At 35.1% G+C, this 23,032-nt stretch overlaps 1 protein-coding gene across 1 annotated transcript in view; it reads right to left on the bottom strand.

The window, feature by feature from the left end:
• Window positions 1–23,032, bottom strand: part of MALRD1 (MAM and LDL receptor class A domain containing 1) — a 678,818-nt gene that overhangs the window by 453,943 nt on the left and 201,843 nt on the right. The window contains exon 19 of the mRNA XM_024253733.2: window positions 15,970–16,057. Coding sequence (XP_024109501.2) covers window positions 15,970–16,057 — 88 coding nt within the window. The remainder of the gene's footprint in view (window positions 1–15,969; window positions 16,058–23,032) is intronic.

Genomic DNA, 23,032 nt, shown 5'->3' with positions numbered 1-23,032 from the left:
ACTATCTCCATAGTTTTGCTTTTTTCCAGAATGTCATATTGTCAGAATCATAGGGTATGTAGCCTTTTCATATTGGCTTCTTCTGCTTAGTAATAGGCAGGTAAATTTCCTTCACAACTCAGCTTGACAGCTCATTTATTTAGCACTGAATAATATTTTTCTCTGGATGTGATCCAGTTTATTACCTATTTATCTACTGAAGGACATCCTGGTTGCTTCCAAGTTTTAGCAATTGTGAATAAAGCTGCTATAAACACCTATCTATATCCAGGTTTTTTGTGTGAATATACTCATTTGGGTAAATACTAAAGCACTTGATTGCTGGATGACATGGTAAGACTATGTTTAATTCTAGAAGAAAATATCAAACCTTTTTCAAAGCGGCTATATAATTTGGTATTTCTACCAGCAATGAACGTGAATTCCTGTTGCTCCACATCCTTGCATTTGACATTTGACGTTTTAATTTGTATTTTCCTAATTATGGAAATTATGAAAATTATTGAGATTGTAAAAATTACGTAATTTTTACATCAAAAAATATTTTGGGTGGGAGTGTAAATTAGTTTAACCATTGTGGAAGACAGTGAGGTGATTCCTCAAGGATTTAGAACCAGAAACACCATTTGACCCAGTAATCCCATTACTGGATATATACCCAAAGGATTATAAATTATTCTACTATAAAGATACATGCAAACATATGTTTATTGCAGCACTATTTACAATAGCAAAGACTTGGAACCAACCCAAATATCCATCAATGATAGACTGGATAAAGAAAATGTGGCACATATACACCATGGAATATGAAGCAGCCATAAAAAAGAATGAGTTCATTTCCTTTGCAGGGACATGGATGAAGCTGGAAACCATCATTCTCAGCAAACTAACACAGGAATGGAAAACTAAACACCACACGTTCTCACTCTCAGTAGGAGTTGAACAATAAGAACACATGGACACAAGAAGGAGAACATCACACACCGGAGCCTGTGGTGGATGGAGGGCAATGGGAGGGATAGCATTAGGACAAATAGCTAATGCATGCAGGGCCTCAAACCTAGATGACAGGTTGATGAATGCAGCAAACCACCATGGCACATGTATACCTACTTAAAAAACCTGCACGCTCTGCACATGTATCCCAGAACTTAAAATATAATAAAAATAAATAAAAGATAAAATTTAAAATGAAATATTTTTAAATACATATTTTTAAAGGGCCACTTTGGTATTTTGCTCTGGCTTATAACTGATGGTTCATATCTCCTATTCTTTTTCCAATTGGATTATAGTTTTCTTATTTACAGGTTTATATTCCACATACTCCATTCTAATCCTCTTATTCAACTGTATGACAAATATATTCTCCTAGTCTGTAAAATGTCTTTTTGTTTTGTATGACGTCCTTCAAAAAAAAAAAAAAATTAATGACCTTTAATTTATCAATCACTTCTTTTATGGTTAATGCCTTAAAGTTTCTCTAATTTTTTTTCTCTAATATTCCAGATGTTTCTATAATTTTTAAATTTTGATAATTGTGGTTTGCACATTTAAGTCTTTACTTTAGACTTTATTGTATATCATCTATGATTATAATCTAATTTATATAAATAGCCAGTTTTGATCTATTAGTCTATTGAGCAGCACAAACTTTTCTCACTTATTTACATTTTATTATGAAATGTATAAATTTTTATTATACATGAATAAAAATGAGTAAAATATATGCCTGCTTTAAAGAATAAAAGATATGAACCTACCAGTCTGTTTATGAAATGTCAATTTCCTGACAGTTTTGAAGCCTCCAGTGTTTTTCTGCTGATTCTAACCCCTCATTGCTCATCTCTCAAGGTGAGTAGTATACTGAATCATTTTTCATTTATTTGCTTTTATGATTTTCCTCATTTGCAGGTGCACCAAATATCCTCTCACAGTTTCTATTTCATTGGGTTGTTATGTGATTAAATGAGTTAACTTTTTTTTTTTTGAGACGGAATCTCGCTCTGTTGCCCAGGATGGAGTGCAGTGGTGAGATCTCGGCTCACTGCAACCTCCACCTCCCGGGTTCAAGTGATTCTCCTGCCTCAGCCTCCCAGGTAGCTGGGACTACAGGCGTGTGCCACCATGCCTGGCCAGTTTTTTGTGTTTTTGGTAAAGATGAGATTTCACCGTGTTAGCCAGGATGGTCTCGATCTCCTGACCTCGTGATCTGCCTGCCTTGGCCTCCCAAAGTGCTGGGATTACAGGCATGAGCCACCATACCTGGCCTAACATTTTTAAATTCTAATAATAGTGACAGAATATAGTAAACATCAGGGAGGTCCTTTTTAAATAAAATGGTATTTGGGTTTTGAACTTTAGATGAATGGAAGCTTTCTCTGTATCAGCAACAGAGATTACAACGATCAGAGATTTTAACCAATGCAATGTGGTATTTTCCTTAAGATAGTACTTTAATTCATTAGTGTTAATGTGTATATTGTAATTCAGTAATTCTGAATGCTGTCTAATATTTTATTATATGAAAATATATTGTAGTTAGCCATTCTACCATTAATGATTTTGGGGTTGATTCTTCTAAGGTATTGTTTTCTCATTTTGTACATTTCTCCTTATGTATCTAGAAACGGAATTGCTTGGTCACGGGGTATGTACAATTTCAACTTTAGGAGATAACGCCAAACCGGTTTCCAAAGTAATTCTATACTTCCCAGCAGTATATAAACATTCAAGATGCATTATGTACTTGCCATCCATTCGTATATTTAGGTTTATCCATGTGTTTGCCATTTTTCATCACATCCCTGGTTGAGCTCATTTTGTGTCTTTCTGAGATTCACATTTACATAGTTCATTTGTCTGAACTGCAGAATCTGGTGCAGTGAAATAGTATCATTTTGTGTGTGCGTGTGTGTGTGTGTGTGTGTGTGTGTGTGTGTGTGTGTGTTATCCTTTGAATGCCATCTTAACCCTCTTTCCTGAAAAAGTTTTGCTTTGCTTTAGGCTAACAATTAATAGTTTTCAGAACTCTGAAAATTATATCTGTCCTCTGACTTCTGTTCTTGCTGTTGAGAAGTCAATCATCAGCCTAACTGTGGTTCTTTTGCAATTGACTCACTTCCGGCTCTCCTCTCCCCTTTTTCTCCATCTTGTCCATCCCATATGCTCTTACTCCCTAACTCTGGTATTTGCTTTGTCTTTCTGTTCTATTTCTCAATACTCTCTTTTTTTCCTCTCACCTGGAGATTTCCCCTTTTTAAGCTCAGCTTGACATTTAAATCAATGCATGTTATGTTATAGTTGACATTTCTAGGAATAAATAGTGTCACAGTTTTTAGGTCATCTGGTCTTCCATACTACTAAAACCAGCAGTCTGTTTGTTGTTGGTGTGTGTGTGTGTGTGTGAGAGAGAGAAAGAGAGAGAAGAGAGAGAAGAGAGACAGTCTCACTGCTGCCCAGGCTGGAGTGCAGTGGCGCGATCTCGAATCACTGCAACTTCTGCCTCCCAGTTCAAGCGATTCTTGTGCCTCAGCCTCCTGAGTAGCTGGGATTACAGGCATCTACCACCAGGCCCATCTAATTTTTTGTATTTTTAGTAAAGACCAGGTTTCACCATGTTGGCCAGGCTGGTCTCGAACTCCTGACCTCAGGTGATCCACTCGCCTCGGCCTCCCAAAGTCCTGGGATTACAGGCATGAGCCACCACGCTCAGCAAAACCAACAGTCTGAACTGCATCTTTAGTTCTGATTTCAACTTAACTAGAGAATAATCATTAGAGAGAAATCATGGACATGAGTTGGATGACTTGAAAGAGAGACCGATGAGTTCATACTGAGGAAAAGTAGAGACAATTCATTTTTATCCTAAAAAGGTTTCAGAGAGTAAGTAAAAGGACAACTACTCTAAGCAAAAACATTGTAAGAGTTTATAATTCTTAGTCCTATTCTCATTACTTCCTTATTTATTACTCCACCAGAATGAGGAAATTTTACAAACCAAGTAAGTCCAACATCTTGCATTGAAGAGAAGAGCACTAAAAGAGCTAAATGAGAAAAGCATTTCTTCTTTTGGAGCTGAACTTTGCAATTGGTGGTGGTTGTAACTTGGAAGATGGAGTTGCAGCTGATTTCACAGGTTCTGTGATGTGGAAGTAAAACAGAATCCAGAAACGTGGTCAGGCCAATTCTTCATGTGTGACTGAGGCATGACAAGGACTGCAAGATTCCTGATGGACTCTCCGGTCCTCACACATTGTTTAGACTTTCCTCTAAGGGACATGAGGTCAACTCATTTAACTTTGCAAATAAGCAGAAGCATATTTTCTAAAGTATCACACTCTTAACTCAGGTAATGTTAGAAATGACTATACAGTATATGGAAAGAGAGAGCAAGAGAGCGAGAGAGCGCGCGAGAGCTCCTGTCTCATCCTCTTTTTGTAAGAGCACTAATCCCATCATGAGAACCCCATCCTCATGACCTAATCTACTCCAAATTACCTCTCAAAGGCCCCATTTCCAAATACCACCTCAATGGGGATTAAGGTTTCAATATATGAATTGTAGAGTGGGGCAAATATTCAACTCATTGCAAAGCTTATAGGGTTTTGTTGGCCTATAATTGCTTAGAATAAGGCCAAAATTGGTAGCAATGATAGATTTAAGTCTCTTTAAACAAAGAACACTAAAAGCTTTGCAGATGAAACAAAAATTGAAAAGATGAAATGCATATGACTGAAGTTTGCACTCACTAAGAAGCAGAGATTAGTTTGGTTTGATCTGATCTTCTTCCACATCTCTGAGACACAGGGGAACCAAATTATCTGCACATCTGTCACGTGGAAGATTTCATAAGTAGATGTCTCAGGCTCCAAATGGACTCAGTGATCTAACTCCTCGCTCTGTGAATTCACTGTAACAAATATGATAAACTTCAGGCCACACTAATATATTCTTTCTGGTAAAATAGATTTTCCAACTTGTTTTATACTAGACTTCCCTCCCTACAGCCATTCCCACATTGATAATTAAACCAATAAAACCAACATTTTAACATCTCTAGTCCTTGATAAATTATTACCAACTTTAGACATATGATTACTGAATGAGTTGCTTGACTAATATGAATCATTGTACTTTATATCTATCTGTAGGTAACAATGTATATGTTTTCCCTGTGACTTTTTGAGTTAAGAAATATATTTAATATAAAAATATAAAAGCATACTTGAAGCTTAAACAGTCTCTTTAGAAAATTTAAAATGTTTAAATATCTATAGCTTTTGGGGAATATCATATATTTCTTCTATTTCACTTAGTACAATAACTTGGAGTTATACTCACAAGATAAAAGAACTATGTTTAGTATGATTTTATTGAAGTGTCTATGTTAGATATACTTTCTAGGCAAAAAGATTTTATGAAAGCATAGCTATTCTTTGGATACTATTATAACAACTGTGTTATAGCTGTTTGCCACAAACTATGCAGTGCTTTTTTTTTTTTTTTTTTTTTCTGTCTCCGGTAGCCAATCAGCAATTTTTGAAATACTTTTGCTTTAAAACAAAGATTCAATGACATTTTCCATGTTTACAGGTATTCTACTATATTTGAATGTGACTACAAATGACTGAAGTAGCAGATGGAAAATTTCCAAGCTGTGAACTAACCATCTGGACAACCTTCTCCATGTTTAACATTTAGCATTTCTCTCAATTAAGAGAGAATGTAAAACAATGTAAAAGTTTTAACTTTAAAATAAGTTAAGTGAATAATTTGTTCAATTTTATTTTCTAAAAACACAATAAAACTGTTAATTGAACATATTGCAGACTTTGGCGAAATTTTTCTTTCCTATATATATGCTAAATCACTTTACAGACTACACCAAAGAAGCTAAAACCAGAATATTTAAGATTACAATCACCAAGGCTCAAATTTCTTTATTTTTCCCCTGAAATCTTACATTAAACTGCAAAACTTTCCAATAATCTGGTATTTTCTTCTGAGTCTACACCTCCTTTAGAAAAATACAAAAGAAAGGCATATTTCAAAACACAGTGCTTTCACGTAATTTATTATTGAGACAAATATAATGAATACGCCAAACAGCGTATTAGAAGATGAAAAGCTGCAGGTGATATCTTAAAAATAAAGCCAATAGTATTTACACTGTTCCCCTTGCTTTTTGATTCACACTGAAACAAGCATTCCTCTCTGCAGAATAAAGGAAGACTTAAATACCATTTGTAAATAAAGCTGGTGAGACATTGAGGCTAATAAGAAGGGTTGCCAAAAATGTAATCAACCCAGTTCAACAACAACAAAACAACACATTTAGTGTGTGAGGTGTGGCGGAGGACATCATAAAAATTACGTTAAGCGTCCTTAAAATAGTCATCATATTTTATCAATTTGAAGGCATCATCAGTTGTACAATGTGCCACTGCTTTAGTAACAGTTATCCTTGGGAAAATAAAATACTAAAATACTAATAATAATGTAAACATGGATATTCATATAATACTTACATTCTAATAACTAATAATTTTAGTAACTAACAATTCTAATGTGCATGCTGAAATCTGAAAATTTAAAAGAGAATAAAGAGCACATAAATTCTTTTTCAATTTGCAGACAGTATTTTGTGATGTAGTCAATGTTTTATTTTTCTAAATAAACCAGCTATCTCACCATTAATCCTTGGTGCAAGAAAGAAAATTCCTGTCATATGTGTTCGGTTGAAGAAAATATACTTCTGGCCTTTCTAATGAAGGACAGAAAGAATAATGAAAAGCAAATACTTCCTTTGAAATACACACTTTTTAATATAAATGTCTCAGAGCAATTCCTAATCTAATCTGAAGATCTGATTCAAGATATAAGGAAATATCTCTAACTTTGTCATCATTCCTCACCACGGTTTCCTCGGGTAATAGACAACATCATTTTACAGCTATGCAAAGAACTATAGAAATGTATTACGTGGCTAAGTTCCTACTGGAAATGTAATTAATTTTGCCTAATGGATTAGATTAAAAATAAGAATTTATTTACATATTGCATATGCATTAACAAATTACTGATGCTATAGTTATTGTTAATAACATTTATCTTTTAGTATTTAGAGTTATAAGTGATTTACATATTATCATTACAGTACTAGTGTGTATTCTGTATTCTGAATTTAGAATTATTAAATATTATAAAAATAAAAAGATGTAAATTGTGAAATTAAAAACATAAATGTTTGGATGGGAAGATGTGTAGGATTTTTGTATGGAATTCAAATTAAGTTTTTATCAGCTTAAAATGAATTGTTGTAACTATAAGCTGTTTTTGTAAGCCTTATGTTAAACACATAGCAAAAACCTATAGTAAATACACCAAAGGTAAAGAGAAAGCAATCAAAGCATACCCCTACAGAAAAACATCAAATCACAATGGAAGACAGCAAGAGAGAAAGAAACAAAATATCTACGAAACAGCTAGAAAGGAATTTTTTAAATGGCAATAGTAAGTCTTTGCCTATTAATAATTACTTTAAATGTAAGTGAATTACATTCTACAACAAAAAGACATAGAATGTCTTAATGGATTAAAAAAAAAACAATATCCAACACTGTGCTGCGTACAAGAGTCTCACTTCCACTTTGAGGACACAGATATGCTAAAACTGAAATAACAAAAAACACATTCCATGCAAATGCAAACCAAAAAAGAGCACAGGAGGCTAGACTTACATAAGACAAAATATACTTTAAGTAAAAAATGGTAAAAAGAGACAAAAAAGTCATTATATAAATATATAGCAATTAATCAAGAGGATATAATAATTATAAATATATATGTACTCAATGTGAGAGAACCCAAATATATAGCAAATATTAATAAATCTGAAGGGAGAAAGAGACAGCAAAACAATAATTGTAAAGGACTTCAATATCCCACTTCCAACAATGGATAGATCATACAGACAGAAAATCAATTAAGAAACATTGAACTTAAATGATACTTTAGAGCAAATTGACCTAACAATCTATACAAAACATTTCATTCAACAGCAGCAGAATACACCTTCTCAAGAGCACACAGAACATTCTCCAGGATAGTTAATATGTTAGGGCACAAAACAAGCATTAACAAATTAGGAAGTTTGAAGTCATATCCAGCATCTTTTCTAACCACGATGGTATGAAACTAGAAATCAATGACAGGGGAAAAGTTGAAAAATTCACAAACATGGCAATTAAAACAACACACTCCTTAAAAACCAGTAGGTCAAAGAAGAAATCAAAATGAAATAAAAAATCTGAGATAAATGAAAATGAAAACACAACATATCAAAACTTAGGTGATACAGCAATAGCAGTTCTAAGAGGAAAGTTTATAGTACTAAATACCTAAAAAATAAAAAAATTCAGAAATAAAAAAAATCTCAAATAAGCAATCTATCTTTATACCTCAAGGAACTTGAAAAAGAACAAACTAAGCTCCAAGTTAATAGAAAGAAGGAACTAACAAAGATCAGAGCAAAAATAATTACAAAGAAGATAAGAAAATAATTAAAAGATCAATGAAACTGAAAATTAATTTTTTGAAAAGATAAAATTAACAACCTTTTAGATATAAGAAAAACAAAAGACCCAAATAAATAAAATCAGAAAGAGACATTACAACTGATGCCACAGAAATACAAAGGATCATACAAGACTGCTATGAACAATTATACTCCAAGAAATTGAATAGCATTAAAGAAATGGATAAATTCCTAGAAACATTCAACCTACCAAGATGGAATCAAGAAGAAATAAAAAAATCCAAACAGATGAATTATGAGTAATGAGATTGAATAATTAACCAAAAATCTCCCACCAAAGAAAAGTCCAGGGCCTGATGGATTCACTGCTAAATTCCACCAAATATTTAAATAATTCATAATAATCCTTATCAAACTCTTCCAAAAACTGAAGAGGAAGAAACACTTTCAAACTCATTTTTTAAGATCAGCCTGGGCTGGGTGCGGTGGCTCACGCCTGTAATCCCAGCACTTTGACAGGCCGAGGCAGGCGGATCCTGGCTAACACAGTGAAACACAGTCTCTGCTAAAAATACAAAAAATTAGCCGGGCGTGGTGGCGGGTGCCTATAGTCCCAGCTATTCCGGAGGGTGAGACTGGAGAATGGCGTGAACCTAGGAGGCGGAGCTTGCAGTGAGCCGAGATGGCGCCACTGCACTCTAGCCTGGGCGACAGGGTGAGACTTCGTCTCAAAAAAAAAAAAAAAAAAAAAAAAAATTCAGCCTGATTCCAAGCCAGAAAAGGAGACTACAAGGAAAGAAAATTACAGGCCAATATGACTGATGAATATAGATGCAAAAATCCTTAACAAAATACTAGCAAGCTGATTTCAACAACAGTTTAAAAGGATCATATATTTTGACCAAGTGGAATTTATCCCTGAGAAATAAAGATGGTTCAACACATATGAAAATTAATAAATGTGATACATAACATTAACAGAATGAAGGCTTAAAATCTTATGATCAGGTCAATAAATGTAGAAAAGGCATTTGACAATATTTAACATCCTTTCATGATAAAAACTCCAAACAAATTAGGAATAGAAGAAATCCTCCTCAATACAGTAACAGTCTTAAAACTTTTAACAAGTATTGCGAGGATGTGGGTAAAAGTGAACCCCTGTACAAGCCCAAAGTTAACATCACACTCAATGGTAAAAAGCTAAAAGCTTTTCCTCTAAGATCCTCAAATCTTTGTCTCTAAGAAAAAAATTCATAGAGAACTACAAAAGATTCCAAATAGCTAAAGCAATTTTGAACAAGAAGAAAAAAACTGATGGCATCATACTTCCTGATTTCAAATTATATTACAATGCTGTAGTAATCAAAACAGCATGGTACTTGCATAAAAGCAGAAACATGGACCAATGGAGCATAATAGAAAGCACAGAAATAAGCCCACACATACACAGTCAAGTAATCTATAAAAAAAGTGACAAGAATACACAATGGGAAAAAATAATCTCTTCAATAAGTGGTGTTAAAGAAATGGATATCCACATGCAAAGCAAAATGAAATTGGGCTCTTATCTTACATCATGTACAAAAATCCCAATGAGAGAAAGTATTTCCAAACCATTTAACAGATAAGGAGTTAACACCAAACTACGTAAGAAACTTATACAGCTCAACAGCAAAAACAAACAAAACAAAAAACAACAAATAATCCAATTTTAAGAGGGGAAAAATACCTGAATAGACATTTTTTTCCAAAGAAGACATAGACAACAGGTATATGAAAAGGCCCTCATTATCAGTAATGATCAGGAAAATGCAAATCAAAACTATGATGAGATATTAACTCTCATCTGTTAGGATGTCTATTATCAAAAGTTAAAAGATAGCAAGTGTTGGTGAAGATGTGGAGAAAAGGGAACACTTATACCTGTTGGTAGGAATGTAAATTGATACAGCCATTATGAAAAACAGTATGGAGGTTGCTCAAAAAATTTAAAATGTAAGTATCCACATGATCCAGCAATCCCAGTTCTGGGTGTATATCCAGGGGCAATAAAATCACTATTTCAAAGAGACATCTGGACTCCAATGAACTCCCATGTTCATTGCAGCATGATTCACAATAGCCACAATAGGGAAACAACTTACATGTATGGAGATAGATGAATGGATAAAGAAAATGTAACATACATGTACGATGGAACATTATGCAGCTTTAAAAAAATCAAGAAATCCTGTCATTATGAAATTAGAATTATGCCATGTCCATTACACTAAGTGAAATAAGACAGACACAGAAAGCAAATACTGCATGATTGCACATGTAAGAGGAATCTAAAAGTTGAACTCACAGAACAGAGTAGAGAGGTAGTTAGCAGAGGTTGAGGGATGAAAGAAATGGAGATATGTTGGTAAGATGGTACAAATTTTCAGTTATCAGAAGAATAAGTTCTGGTGACTATAGTCAGCAGTAAGATATTGTACAGTTGAAATTTGCTGAGAGTAGATCTTAAGTGCTTTTTTTTTTTTTTTTTTTTTTTTTTTGAGACAGAGTCTTGCTCTGTCGCCCAGGCTGGAGTGCAGTAGCATGATCTTGGCTCACTGCAACCTCCACCTCCCAGTTTCAAGCAATTCTCCTGCCTCAGCCTCCTAAGTAGCTGGGATTACAAGTTTGTGCCACCATACCCAGCTAACTTTTGTATTTTTAGTATAGACCACGTTTCACCACGTTGACCAGGCTGGTGTTGAACTCCTGACCTCAGGTGATCTGCCCACCTCAGCTTCCCAAAGTGCTAGGATTACATGCACAAGCCACCGGGCCCGGCCAAGTTCTCTTACCACACACACAGAGGATGGGTAACTATATGAGGTTAGAAATGTGTTAATTATTAATAGTTTGGTTGTGGTAACTATTTCATAACATATAGACATGTCAAAACATCATATTGTACATCTTGACTATATACCATTTTGCCAATTATATCTTAATAAAGTAGGAAAAATAAATTAACAATATTATAAAGGTATTGAAACAAATCAGGTATAATTCATAACTGAGAATGATTTGAAAATTAAATTAGAAAAAAGCTATAGCTCAGAATATGAGAGAGAAGACTTGAAAGAGCAAATGATGATGTTTTAAGACAAAGTAAAATAAACTAATTTAAGGGCATAAAAACTATTGGGGAATATTAATAATATTTTTTTGTCTAATATTTGCTTTTCATTCAAGTCAACAACTGACTTGAATGAGAGTAATGGAAAAAACAGCAGGTCTAAGAAATATCTTGCGGTTGTAGTCAGTGGAATTTACAACCAAAGAAGTTTAAGAAGAAAGTCAAAGACGACTGTGGAAATTCAAGCCCAGGTTGCTGGAGAACACTGCTTTCATTAAAATTACAAGGCAGGCACGAGGGGAAAAGGTTGATTTTGAAGTACCAAAGAAAAGTAAAATAATCTACTGCTCAGTCATTTTCTATAAAATAAAAGTTGTAGGTAAGATAGAAACCCACATCTTGGGGATTAGGTCAACATTTTGGTTTGTGTGTATGTAACTTTGAGTTTTTATTTATTTTGCTTTGTTTTATTGGCCAAAGAAGAAAAATGCTATAAACAAATAATCAGTTAATATTAAAAAGAAATCAATGCCCCTTAGTGAAGTTACAAGCATGATTCTTACTTCAGATAATATGATGCTGTGAAAAAAAAATGACTGGAAAGCATCAAGAGTAACATTTTTTTTTTTACGTAGAGCCCAATTTTTATTTTTGTTTCATTTTATGGCAAGATTCCTTTATCAAATTCCTTTATCAAACCTACGGATTCAACAAGCCTTGTGGTTTTGACCCATAGTTTATTTTGTTATGAAGCCAATGCAAAAAACACAGCTCCCACAGTTTTTCAAGTTTTTAAATTTTTCTTCTAAAACTTGAAACAGAAAATTGGGACCAACACTCAGTAACTGATAATTTCGCATCTCTGCCTATGCTTCTAGTAGCTGTTTTACCTCCTCTTGGAACCTTGAGCCACAGAATGGATTTAGCCGGATAATTAGGGCAACAATAGTTTCAACGGTGACTTGTGTTTCTTTTCTGTGTTCTTTTTTTGTTCTCTTCTGACTCTGAGGTCACAGTGATTCTCTCTAATCTCAGATTTGGGGGCAACGTGGGGAAAGCCCTGAACATTGAAATCAGACCAGCTTAGGTAAAATCACAATCCAATCCTTAATTTTGTATTCTCATCCATGCTACTTATGCTCTTTAATTTTTCATATCTGTAAATTGGAGATTGTAGCCTCTTCCTTTCAGGTTTAGTGTGTTTGATGAGCCCTATAATACTAGTGGTGAACATTATGGTTCCAAGAAGCAGTGACTGTGTTCTGCCACTTTACAGCTAGGTACCCTTAAGCAGGTTAGCTCCTTTTCAATTTCCTCCATAAAACTGGTATAATAAAGGCATTAATCCTGCCCCACATACAACATCTATTCACCTATGATGGACCAGGCACTCTTCTAGACTCTTAAAACATTGTAAGATTAAGTAAAATAAAATACGTATGAATGGCCAGTTGTAATATTTTCCTACACATCACCTCTCTTTCTTGTAAAGATTTTCTATCTCCCCTACCCTTGCTGAGCTCCCTGTAGGTGGAAAATACTTCTCTGCCCCATTGTTAGGATCTGATCAATGGATAATGAACATGAACAGACACAGTGAGATGTATACCATGTCCCAATTGAAATTTCAAATATGCTTTTTTTTCCATCCTCTATGAAATGTGTCAAATAGGGACTTGGTCTTTTAGCCATGATCTCAGAGAGATAGGACCACGTGAAACAGAGACACATAGCTTAGAGCTACATAAAATTACACAGAGCTATGATTAAGATCTATCTGTCTGTCTATCTATCTGTCTGTCTGTCTATGTCTTTGCTCTTATTCTCTATGCCAACCCACACGCTTGAGAGCAAGAAATAAATGTAGTCATAAGCTAGTGAGACTTGGCTTTCAGTAAAAGCTGACTGACATATAATATAGTATCTGGCACATAGAAATAGTTAATATTTTAGCAATAATATTAAAACTAAACTAAAATATATAACGAGAGTATATAAAACACCTAAAGTTATTGACATTCCTCAACCTACTTATCCATCCAACAAGTATTTGTTGAGTACTAGTATGTGTCAAATACTGTTGTAGGAATTGGAGATTAAACAGTGAAGAGGTGATATACCTGTTCTCATGCAACTAACATCATTATGGGGGAAAATAGAAATTTAACCATAAGGGTGATAGGTGTTGTGAAGACAAATAACACCAGGAATAGAAATAGAAAATGCCAGATAAGAAAGAAACTGTGTGTGTGTTGTGTTCAGAGGAGGCTTCCCTGAAGAAGAAACTCTGGCAGAGACCAGAAGAAAGTAAGGGAGGGAGTCAGATAGACATCTGTGGGAAACATGTTCCAGGAACAGGGGAAAGCAGATGGAAAAGCCCTAACCATATGATATGGTTTGGCTGTGTCCCTACCCAAATCTCATCTTGAATTATGGCTCCCATAATTCCCAAATGTCATGGGAGGGACCCATTGAGAGGTAATTGAATCACAGGGGCAGGTCTTTCCTACACTGTTCTTGTGAAAGTGAATAAGTCTTACAAGTTTTATAAAGGGGAGTTACCCTGTACACACTCTTTGCCTGTACCATGTAAGATGTGACTTTGATCCTCCTTCACCTTCTGCCATGATTGTGAGGCCTTCATAGCCATGTAGAACTGTGAGTCGGTTAAATCACCTTTCTTTATAAATTACCCAGGCTTGGGTATGTCTTTATTAGCAGTGTGAGAATGGACTAATACACCATAAATTGGCTGAAGTGCTCAAGTATTAGCTAAGAGACCTTTGTAGTAGGGAAAAGTGAATGAGATATACACTGGTGAAAGGTGAATTCAAGAGGTATAAGAGGTTAGTCATTTATTCCTTGGAAGCTATCATTAGTTTGAGGTTTGCTCTGAATGAGATAGAAAGTCATAGGAAGATTCTGACAATAGAATGACCTAATCTCATCTAAGTTTGAAAAGAAACATGTGGGCTGCTGTTTTCAGAATATAGCACTCAAGGGTAGGAGCAGATAGATCATTTAAAAAGCAATTGCAATAATCCATGCATAGACACTGGTTGCTTGGACCATGGGGAAAGTGGTGAGGGCAATGAGGAGTGGGTACTAAACCAAATTTGTTAATATAAACCAGATTTGTTAATATGGAATAAGCAGCTAGACATAAACTGCCATTTGCTGAGATAGGGAGGTATACAAGAGTGGCAGGATTGAGAGGCAACTGGTAATCAGGAATTCACTTTTAGGCATTGAGAGGTAAGGGTAAATTTGTTCAGTTCTGCCTCTTGTTTTACTGGCCTTCAAGAGAGGGATTTGGCTGCCTCCAGAGTTCTATGAAAACCATGACACAGAGTGGTGACACCAACCGATCCTGTTAGGATGCTGAGTGGTGGGTGGGATCAGAGCTGTGTCACATAGCTACAACTGAAAAGATTGGAATCAGCCCCATCCCCTGACTCTGCCTGGGATGGAGCTGCTGCTCCGCTAACCAATGAGGCTAAGATGATAGAGCAGGGATGGATGTTAAGTTTTCAGCAATTGAGAATGTTGTTGGGCCCCAGCCTCTGATCACTCCAGGGAGGAGATCATGTTCCCTCTTGTCATGCACTTTAAGAGCTCTCAGTCTGATTGCCAAACTCCATTAGTTTAATATCCAGTCTTCTTAGATCACTATGCACTTCTCAGAAAGGGTTTCTCCTCATAACACTATTCAAGGCCTGGGTTGTGTTTATTTTGGGTTATTTCCTATCATTATCTTTAAGATGCCTTCTAGACATCCAGGTTAAGCTGTTGAGTAGGTAGTGAGTATATGAGTCTGGAGTTAGGGGAAAGTTTGAAAATTGATATATATCTGGAAAATATGTCATTTATGTCATTTTAATAGACACAAATCCATAATATAGTGAGGAAATGGTTGACAACAATTGTTAGAAATATTTAAAGTGCTTCCCGAGAGTAATCCGAGAGGTTAATAAAGTATCCAATGCGATGTAATTATAAGGCAAATGGTTTGGTTATTGTAACTCCTTAAATATAATGGAATTACATTTTAACTTCAGACATGATTTTCTAGTATTTTGCATGTGATAAGACATAGACATAAGTGATTCAAACATCTTGACTATGTTTGACACTTTAAAACTAATTACTAGCAAGGATCTAAAAAAGTCTTTTCCAGAGTTAATACTTTTGAGAAAAAGAATAAAAGCAAGGTCATGTTGGAAATTTTGTAGAAATGAAATATTGATTTCCTTGGAAGTTTTCCAAGTAAACAGATTTAGAAATAACCCCAAATTGAAATGTTCTCTCTTACCAGGGTAGAGGGTGCAGTCCATAAATGAGAGATCATCAATCGCAATATCTCCAGTGAAGCCATCTCCCACTGAAGCCTCCACCAAGATCTGAAAAATAAATAAATAAATATAAATAAGAAATGTGTTTATGTGGTAAAGGAAATTAAGTTATGGAATGGATGAAGAGGAATTTAAAATTTACCCAACTATAACCTTCTGTGCCATTAAAAAATTACTTTGCAGTAGTCTCCATAAGTGGTCATCTTGTCTTGAATACGTCTAGTAACAGAAATCTCCATACTTCATTGAGCCTATTAGACCCACGGAGCTCACTGAGTTTCTGATGAGTTTCCATTTTTGAAATTTCAGTATATTAGATTGATATCCACTGTCCTATAACTTTCAGCCATTAGTTCTAGATTTGTGTTCTTCCCTTCTGGTCCTTTAAGTATTTGAAGGCAAATAATTGTTCCCTCATCCCCCTGGGTCATTTGTTTCCCAAATTAAACCTCCTCATCCTCCTAGATTTTCTACCAGAGTTACTTGCTAGGATATACAGTTTTAAGGGCTTTAAAATGTTTCTCACATGACACTGATTCTGTAACACTTTATGGAATTGGCTAATCGTGATTAGATCTCCTTCAGGGCCACATTAATCACAGTGAACTCAGATGACATTTGTGCTGCTGCAGAAGCTGCAGTTCCACCAAAACTTAGTAAAATACGAAATGCCACATATAGACAAACCACTGTAGTATATGAGATTGTGATTAGGGTTTAGATTTACTGTAATAGAATTGATCATGATGAATTATTTTAATACTTATGCAAATGTGTTGCGTGCTTGCTAGGAATCCCAGCATAATTTAATAATAAAGAACTTCTAGCAAACTCAAACTTAGAAAAATACATTATGTTTTCCCATTATTATATGAACATATGTTTTCATTTCATTTTCCTCACAAATGTTATATGTGGGAGTTGAAGTTTTACTTTTCATGCTCTAGCCTTCATTGAAAGTTACCACATACATTATTTGTTGACATTCTCCTTGAGAAAGAAAATTTTAAAAGGTCAAATTGCGACCTCAAACCTCTTAACACTTTTCCCCAACTTTCTACTCTTTCTTGAGGTCTACCAGGATTTTCTCCCTGATTTGTCACTGAGGAAATTAATTAATTTGGGAAATGTTTCTGCATAGAACTAGTGGGCAAATATAGTCCCCCGGACATTATTTGAACAACATTTAATGATGTTATACAGGAAGTGTCCTGCTGTTTTACAATGAGTCTCTCCAAACATAAAAATGCATCCTTTTTCCCACCACCATCATGAGTGAAAGGCATTATAGGCAGAGAAAACAAAAATGTATAAAGAATGTTTAGTCCAAAATCATACAATTATTTTCAATAAACCTAAACTAGCAGACAGAATTTGAAAGAACATACTACAGAAAAACATATTCTGTTTTATTTTTAAAAATAGAGTTGGGTGAACAATTGGGGAAAAGGCACAAATATAAATTAATCACCAATAAATGTCCTGTACCCATACATGTAAATCCCACTGCAATAAAACACAGAACATGCTAACAAATTGCTTAGAAGAAACAGTAAAAGAAAGAAGAAACTAGGGTAAATAAAAATAAATACTATTGACTTGGCCTCACTCCTCATGATTATCATTATCTTATTAATGAGAAGGAATAGAAAATTGATATTAACATCCCACTTCATAGAGAGTGAGGCTGTTGTACATATAAGTAGCTGTAAACCAGCTTTAGGGATATATACACATTCATAGCTCCATTCTGGTGTTTGGAGTCAATTGTTCCAAGACTTTTTATTGTCTTTATATAGTCACAAATTAAAGAATTGGCTATTTATGAAAATTTCAGACAAAATTCTGTAACCCACAGAGGGCCATAACAGGTTAGAGAATGTGATTTGCTCAAGGCATTTTTCCTTTGGAGTTTCCTTCATGTTGCATGAGAAGTATTTTAATATTGTTTCTATCTGCATTCAAGGCCAATGGGAAGACAGAAACAATCCAAGACAGAAGACAGTTGGGTTTGCTCCAATACATAATTTAATCATAATTTTTACTAAAATATCTTCAATTTGTTAACCTCTAAATGTTAGCATTCTTGAGAATTAATGAACAATAATTACAATTTGAGAAACTAAAATTGTCCATTTGTATGATAGTCTCAATCTCTTTTGAATATTTAACAAAAGCATTTTTAAAAGACTTTTTGATCATAATCACACTTCAGGAACAAAGTTATGACTGTTAAGGTTTAACCCTACTTTAACTCTATATTTTAGTCCTGCAAAAAAGCTTGGTAAATTATTTTAAAATGCTAGTCCTAAGAAAATGGCCACAAAAAGAATAAACCCAAATGCCTCTATTATGAAAATGTCACTTTCATTTATGGTGTTTTTTCCCCGAGAATGAGTAGAAGATTATCAAAACACAAGAATTATACATTGTATGTAAGATAGTATTGATTCTGGAAATTAGGGAAGCCGAATTTTACTCCTAAGTCCCATTGCTACCTTACGGAGTGCCTCAAAGGGCAACTGAAAATCCAGTTTAGTTTAAATGACTTGCCTTATCTGTACAGGTCAATTCTACTTATATTAGAACTATCGTCATCTAGGAAATGTTATGAAGTAAACCAGCTCATCCAAGCTTTTCTTTGCATGGGCTGCCACCTGCTCCATGTAAAGACAGACTGGCCTTGGCAACCGCGTTGGAACTTTGAGGCTTAAACATTAACGAGGCTCTAGCAACTTTCCTGAACTCATCCTTCTACGTATTTAGGAAACTGAATGACTGACCAAAAATTTGAAATGATCTAGAAACGATTGTCCTCACATACAAACACATGTTTTAGCCTCCGTTAACTCATAAGAGAAATGGAATTAATTCAACCTGCTGCTTACTTTCACTTTAGCCATCACGTATTTGTAAAATATTACACAATTCCAATATAACATATCAGTTTTTAATATAATGTATCCTCAGATACATTATATTAAAATTGGTATGTTTTATAACTATAACGTATTTTCAGATATATTATAAATTTATAAACTTTAAACAAGAATTTCTGTCTCAAACATAATGTATTTTATATGAAGATACATTATATCTGAGGCAGAAATTTTAGTTTAAAATTTATAAAAAGCACATATTCTATGTGGAGCAACTGAGACTCCAATGCATTCCTGATGAGAATCCTAAATGGCATAGCCATATTAATACAACTAATTTGGCAGGTTCTTATAAAATTAAACATATACTTTCATATGACATGGCAATGCACATGTAGGTATTTGTTTATTCAAGACAAACGAAGATGTGTCTAAACAAAAACCCATTAACAAGGTCTATACAGGCTTTGTTAATAATCTCCAAAAGCTCAAATCAACCCAAATATCTCCCAACTGGTAAGTAGATAAGCAAATTGCAGTACATTTATACAATAGAATACCACTCAGGAACAAAAAGGAACAATGATGTATGCAACAACAGCTGTGAACCTCAAAAGCATTAAAGTGAAAGAAGCCAGATTCAAAAGCCTGTATCATTTATCAGCTCCTTTTATGCCATTTTAGAAAAGTCAGAATTATTGGTATATTAGAATACTCTCATGCTGCTATAAAGAACTGCCTAAGACTGGGTAATTCGCAAAGAAAAGAGGCTTAATTGACTCACAGTTCTGTAGGGCTGGGGAGGCCTCAAGAAACTTACAATTGTGGCAGAAGGGGAAGATAACATGTCCTTCTTCACATGGTGACAGGAGAGAGAATGAGACCCGAGCAAAGGGCGAAACCCCTCATAAAACCATCAGATCTTGTGAGAACAGTATGGGGAAACCACCCCCATATCTCTACCTGGTCCCACCCTTGACCTATGGTGATTATTACAATTCAAGGTGAGATTTGGGTGGGGACACAGAGCCAAACCATATCAATTAGAAAACAAATCAGATTTGTGTTGACAGGAGCTGGGGGTGTAAAAGGAGGAGATTGACTACATCAGGAAATGGAAGATTTGGGGGAATGGTGGAGATATACTCTATTTTGATTGTAGTGGTTGCTTACACAACTGTATACAGTTGACTCTTAAACAACATGAGTTTGAACTGCCTTGGTCCACTTATGTGTGGCTTATTTTAAACCAAACACAATAAAAAATACTTGTGGCTGTGAAAGATGTGTATACAGAGGGCCAACACTTTGTTCCCAGTGCAGGACTTGAGTATGTGCTGATTTAGTTACATGGGGGCAGTCCTGGAGCTGATCCTCTGAATCCCAAAAGACAACTGTACATTTGTTGAAATTCATAGAACTGCTCACCTAAACAGGATAAAATCGACATATAAATTATACCTCAATAAACAAATACAAAGCATTTATTCTATACTTATTGCCATAAGTCATCAATGTGTCTATTACTTTCACGTCTTTTTCTCAATTGCTAATTTAATGTGTGGCATTTTATAACCAGCATATAGTAATCTCAAGAATCTCAATCATTCTTCAATTCGGCTATGAACAATTTTCTGTTGTTATCCACTTATAATTTCCTAGAGGACAAATATTTATGCTCTCTCTTATACTTCTTAATGATACCCACTTATTTTTCATTGGATTTTCCAATAATTAAAAATGCACAAACAGAATGAAAGGAATTACATGAAGCTCTCTTTTAGCCCATTTTAACACCTAAGGTGCTAAGTAAACTCTTTTAAACACATTCAGACAACTGTCTAATATTTAACCACATAACCTACAATTCTTGGGAGCTTTTAGAAAATCAGTTTAGAATTCCAAACTTTTTAGGCCAATACTGAGGGAAATATTTCCTGGATACAATATAAAAGGGTTTTTAAATCATCTTTGCAATTGTTTACACAACCCTGAAACCAATCTCTATGAAATAAAACTCAGATTTGGCCTGACAAATTTTATGATTCTAACTCTGTGGCTGACTCTGTCACGTACACAAAACTGCAGAATCATTGGAGTTTTTCAATTACTATAGTAGACATACGAAAACCATTTATCATGAAACAAGGGTCATAAGTGCCATATTAAAACTGTGTGAGAAACGGGGCAAAGGAATGGATAATAATAACATTGTGGTAATAGTAGAGACAAAATAAAATGCTGGGATATATAAGTAGTCAAGAACTATAAGATGATTACTGACAAAAAAATATGATGTCTACTAAATCTGTGTTCTTATTTTGGGAAACAAAATCATGACAAAATTTATGTTGATCTTTTGGCTTTATATTGTATTTCTTCTTAGCTAATGTCTGGCTTATAGCTTGCTGAGAATTTTTGATTCAAAAAAGAAAAATGAGTGCCTACTTAGGCATTGTGCCAAGTGATTCCACAGTTACCAGGAAGAAATAAATTCATCCCCATCCTTGACTATCTCACCATTTACGATAGAGAAGACTAAATGGTGGCCCTTGGGCTGGACCCAGTTCATAACAGTTTAGTTTAACTCCATCAGTGCTCTTGAGTCAGAATGGTTGCCAATATTTTAAAAGTAGGATATCTCACAAGAAGACATTGCTCCTCAACTGCTGCAGACACTAGTCCTCCCTATTATGCACCCACACCAAGGTTGTCAGTTGCCATCCATTATTTTAAACTTCACCTACTTTATCAGTTCGTTTTCACATTGCTGTAAAGAACTACGTGAGACAGAGTAATCTATAAAGAAAAGAGGTTTCATCGACTCACAGTTCCACAGCCTGTACAGGAAGCATGGCTTGGGAGGCCTCAGGAAACTTACAATCATGGCAGAAGGCAAAGGGAAGCCAGCATTTCCTACATGGCTGGAGTAGGAGGAATAGAATGAAGGGGAAACGGGGAAAGTGCGACACACTTTTAAACAACCACATCTCATGAGAACTCCCTAATTATCATGAAAACAGCAAGGGGAAATCTGCCCCTATGATCCAATCACTTCCCACCAATCCTGCCCCCAACACTGGGGATTACAAATCAACATGAGATTTAAGTGGGGGACACAGAGTCAAACCATATCACCTACTTCTTTCAATTCATGTCCCATGCCTGGTTCACACAGTTATTTGGGTTTGCCATTCCTTGCGCAGTTCAAATCAGAAAGCATGAAGGGCCTGAGATTTTACCATACTTGGAAGCTAATGAGTAAATTTGCCACTATTTCATATATATACACTGATATAAGACACTAGATCCCTGATACAGAAAGACAGGAAAAAGCAACAGCCAGAGAAGTACCTTCCATTTCCACAGGGCAATATGAGGAGGCCTGGATGTTTACCTGCATGTGAGACAGTCACACCCATAGGAGAGGAATACAAAATGAGGAGACTCTAGCTGGAATAGGCTGCTGGCATGTCTGCCCATTCTCCCCTCCAGAGAAAGAGAGGTGGCAAGAAGAGCTTATTTTTACTCTGGAACGTAAGCAAATATCTCAAGGTAAAGACCATTTAAATATGCCCTTTGCTCAAAGGCTGAACTGGGCCAAACAGAAGAAATCCATGGAGAATTATCTCCAAACAGGGCACTTGGATGGTGCCACATGGTTGAAATATTTCATTTGTGGAAGTATTACGATCCCTTAATTCTTTTCTAATATATCTGCACATTGGAATGGTTAAATCAACTCAGCCTCCCCTCCCCTTATAAAATGTCTCATTTTATACTCTTCTGAAGGAAGGAGTCTCATTTGTTAGAGTCTTCCAGATTTGACTACCCACCTGCTGCTTGCCCACAAAGCCTTTTCCCATCAAGGCCTCTGCTGTGTTGAGGGCAGAGAGTAAATAATAATAATATTAAAAGAGAAATCAAAAAAGATTTAAGAAATTGGGCCATTCAAAACCTCACACATGTTTTTTTACTTACAGAGAATTCTTTCTGCTAATCTTGTTGAGTGAAACAGAATACACACATTGAGAGAGAGAGAGGTAGAGAGAGGGAGGATGTGGGGAGTTGATCTTTACTTTGGAATCTAAACAAATGTCTTACATTACACATATCATCACACATATCATCTCTAAGTACTCAA

This window comes from Pongo abelii, chromosome 8, assembly GCF_028885655.2.
Source record: "Pongo abelii isolate AG06213 chromosome 8, NHGRI_mPonAbe1-v2.0_pri, whole genome shotgun sequence".
NCBI lineage: Eukaryota > Metazoa > Chordata > Mammalia > Primates > Hominidae > Pongo > Pongo abelii.
The sequence above is the reverse complement of the archived record's forward strand: the minus strand, read 5'-3'. Positions and strand labels throughout refer to the sequence as shown.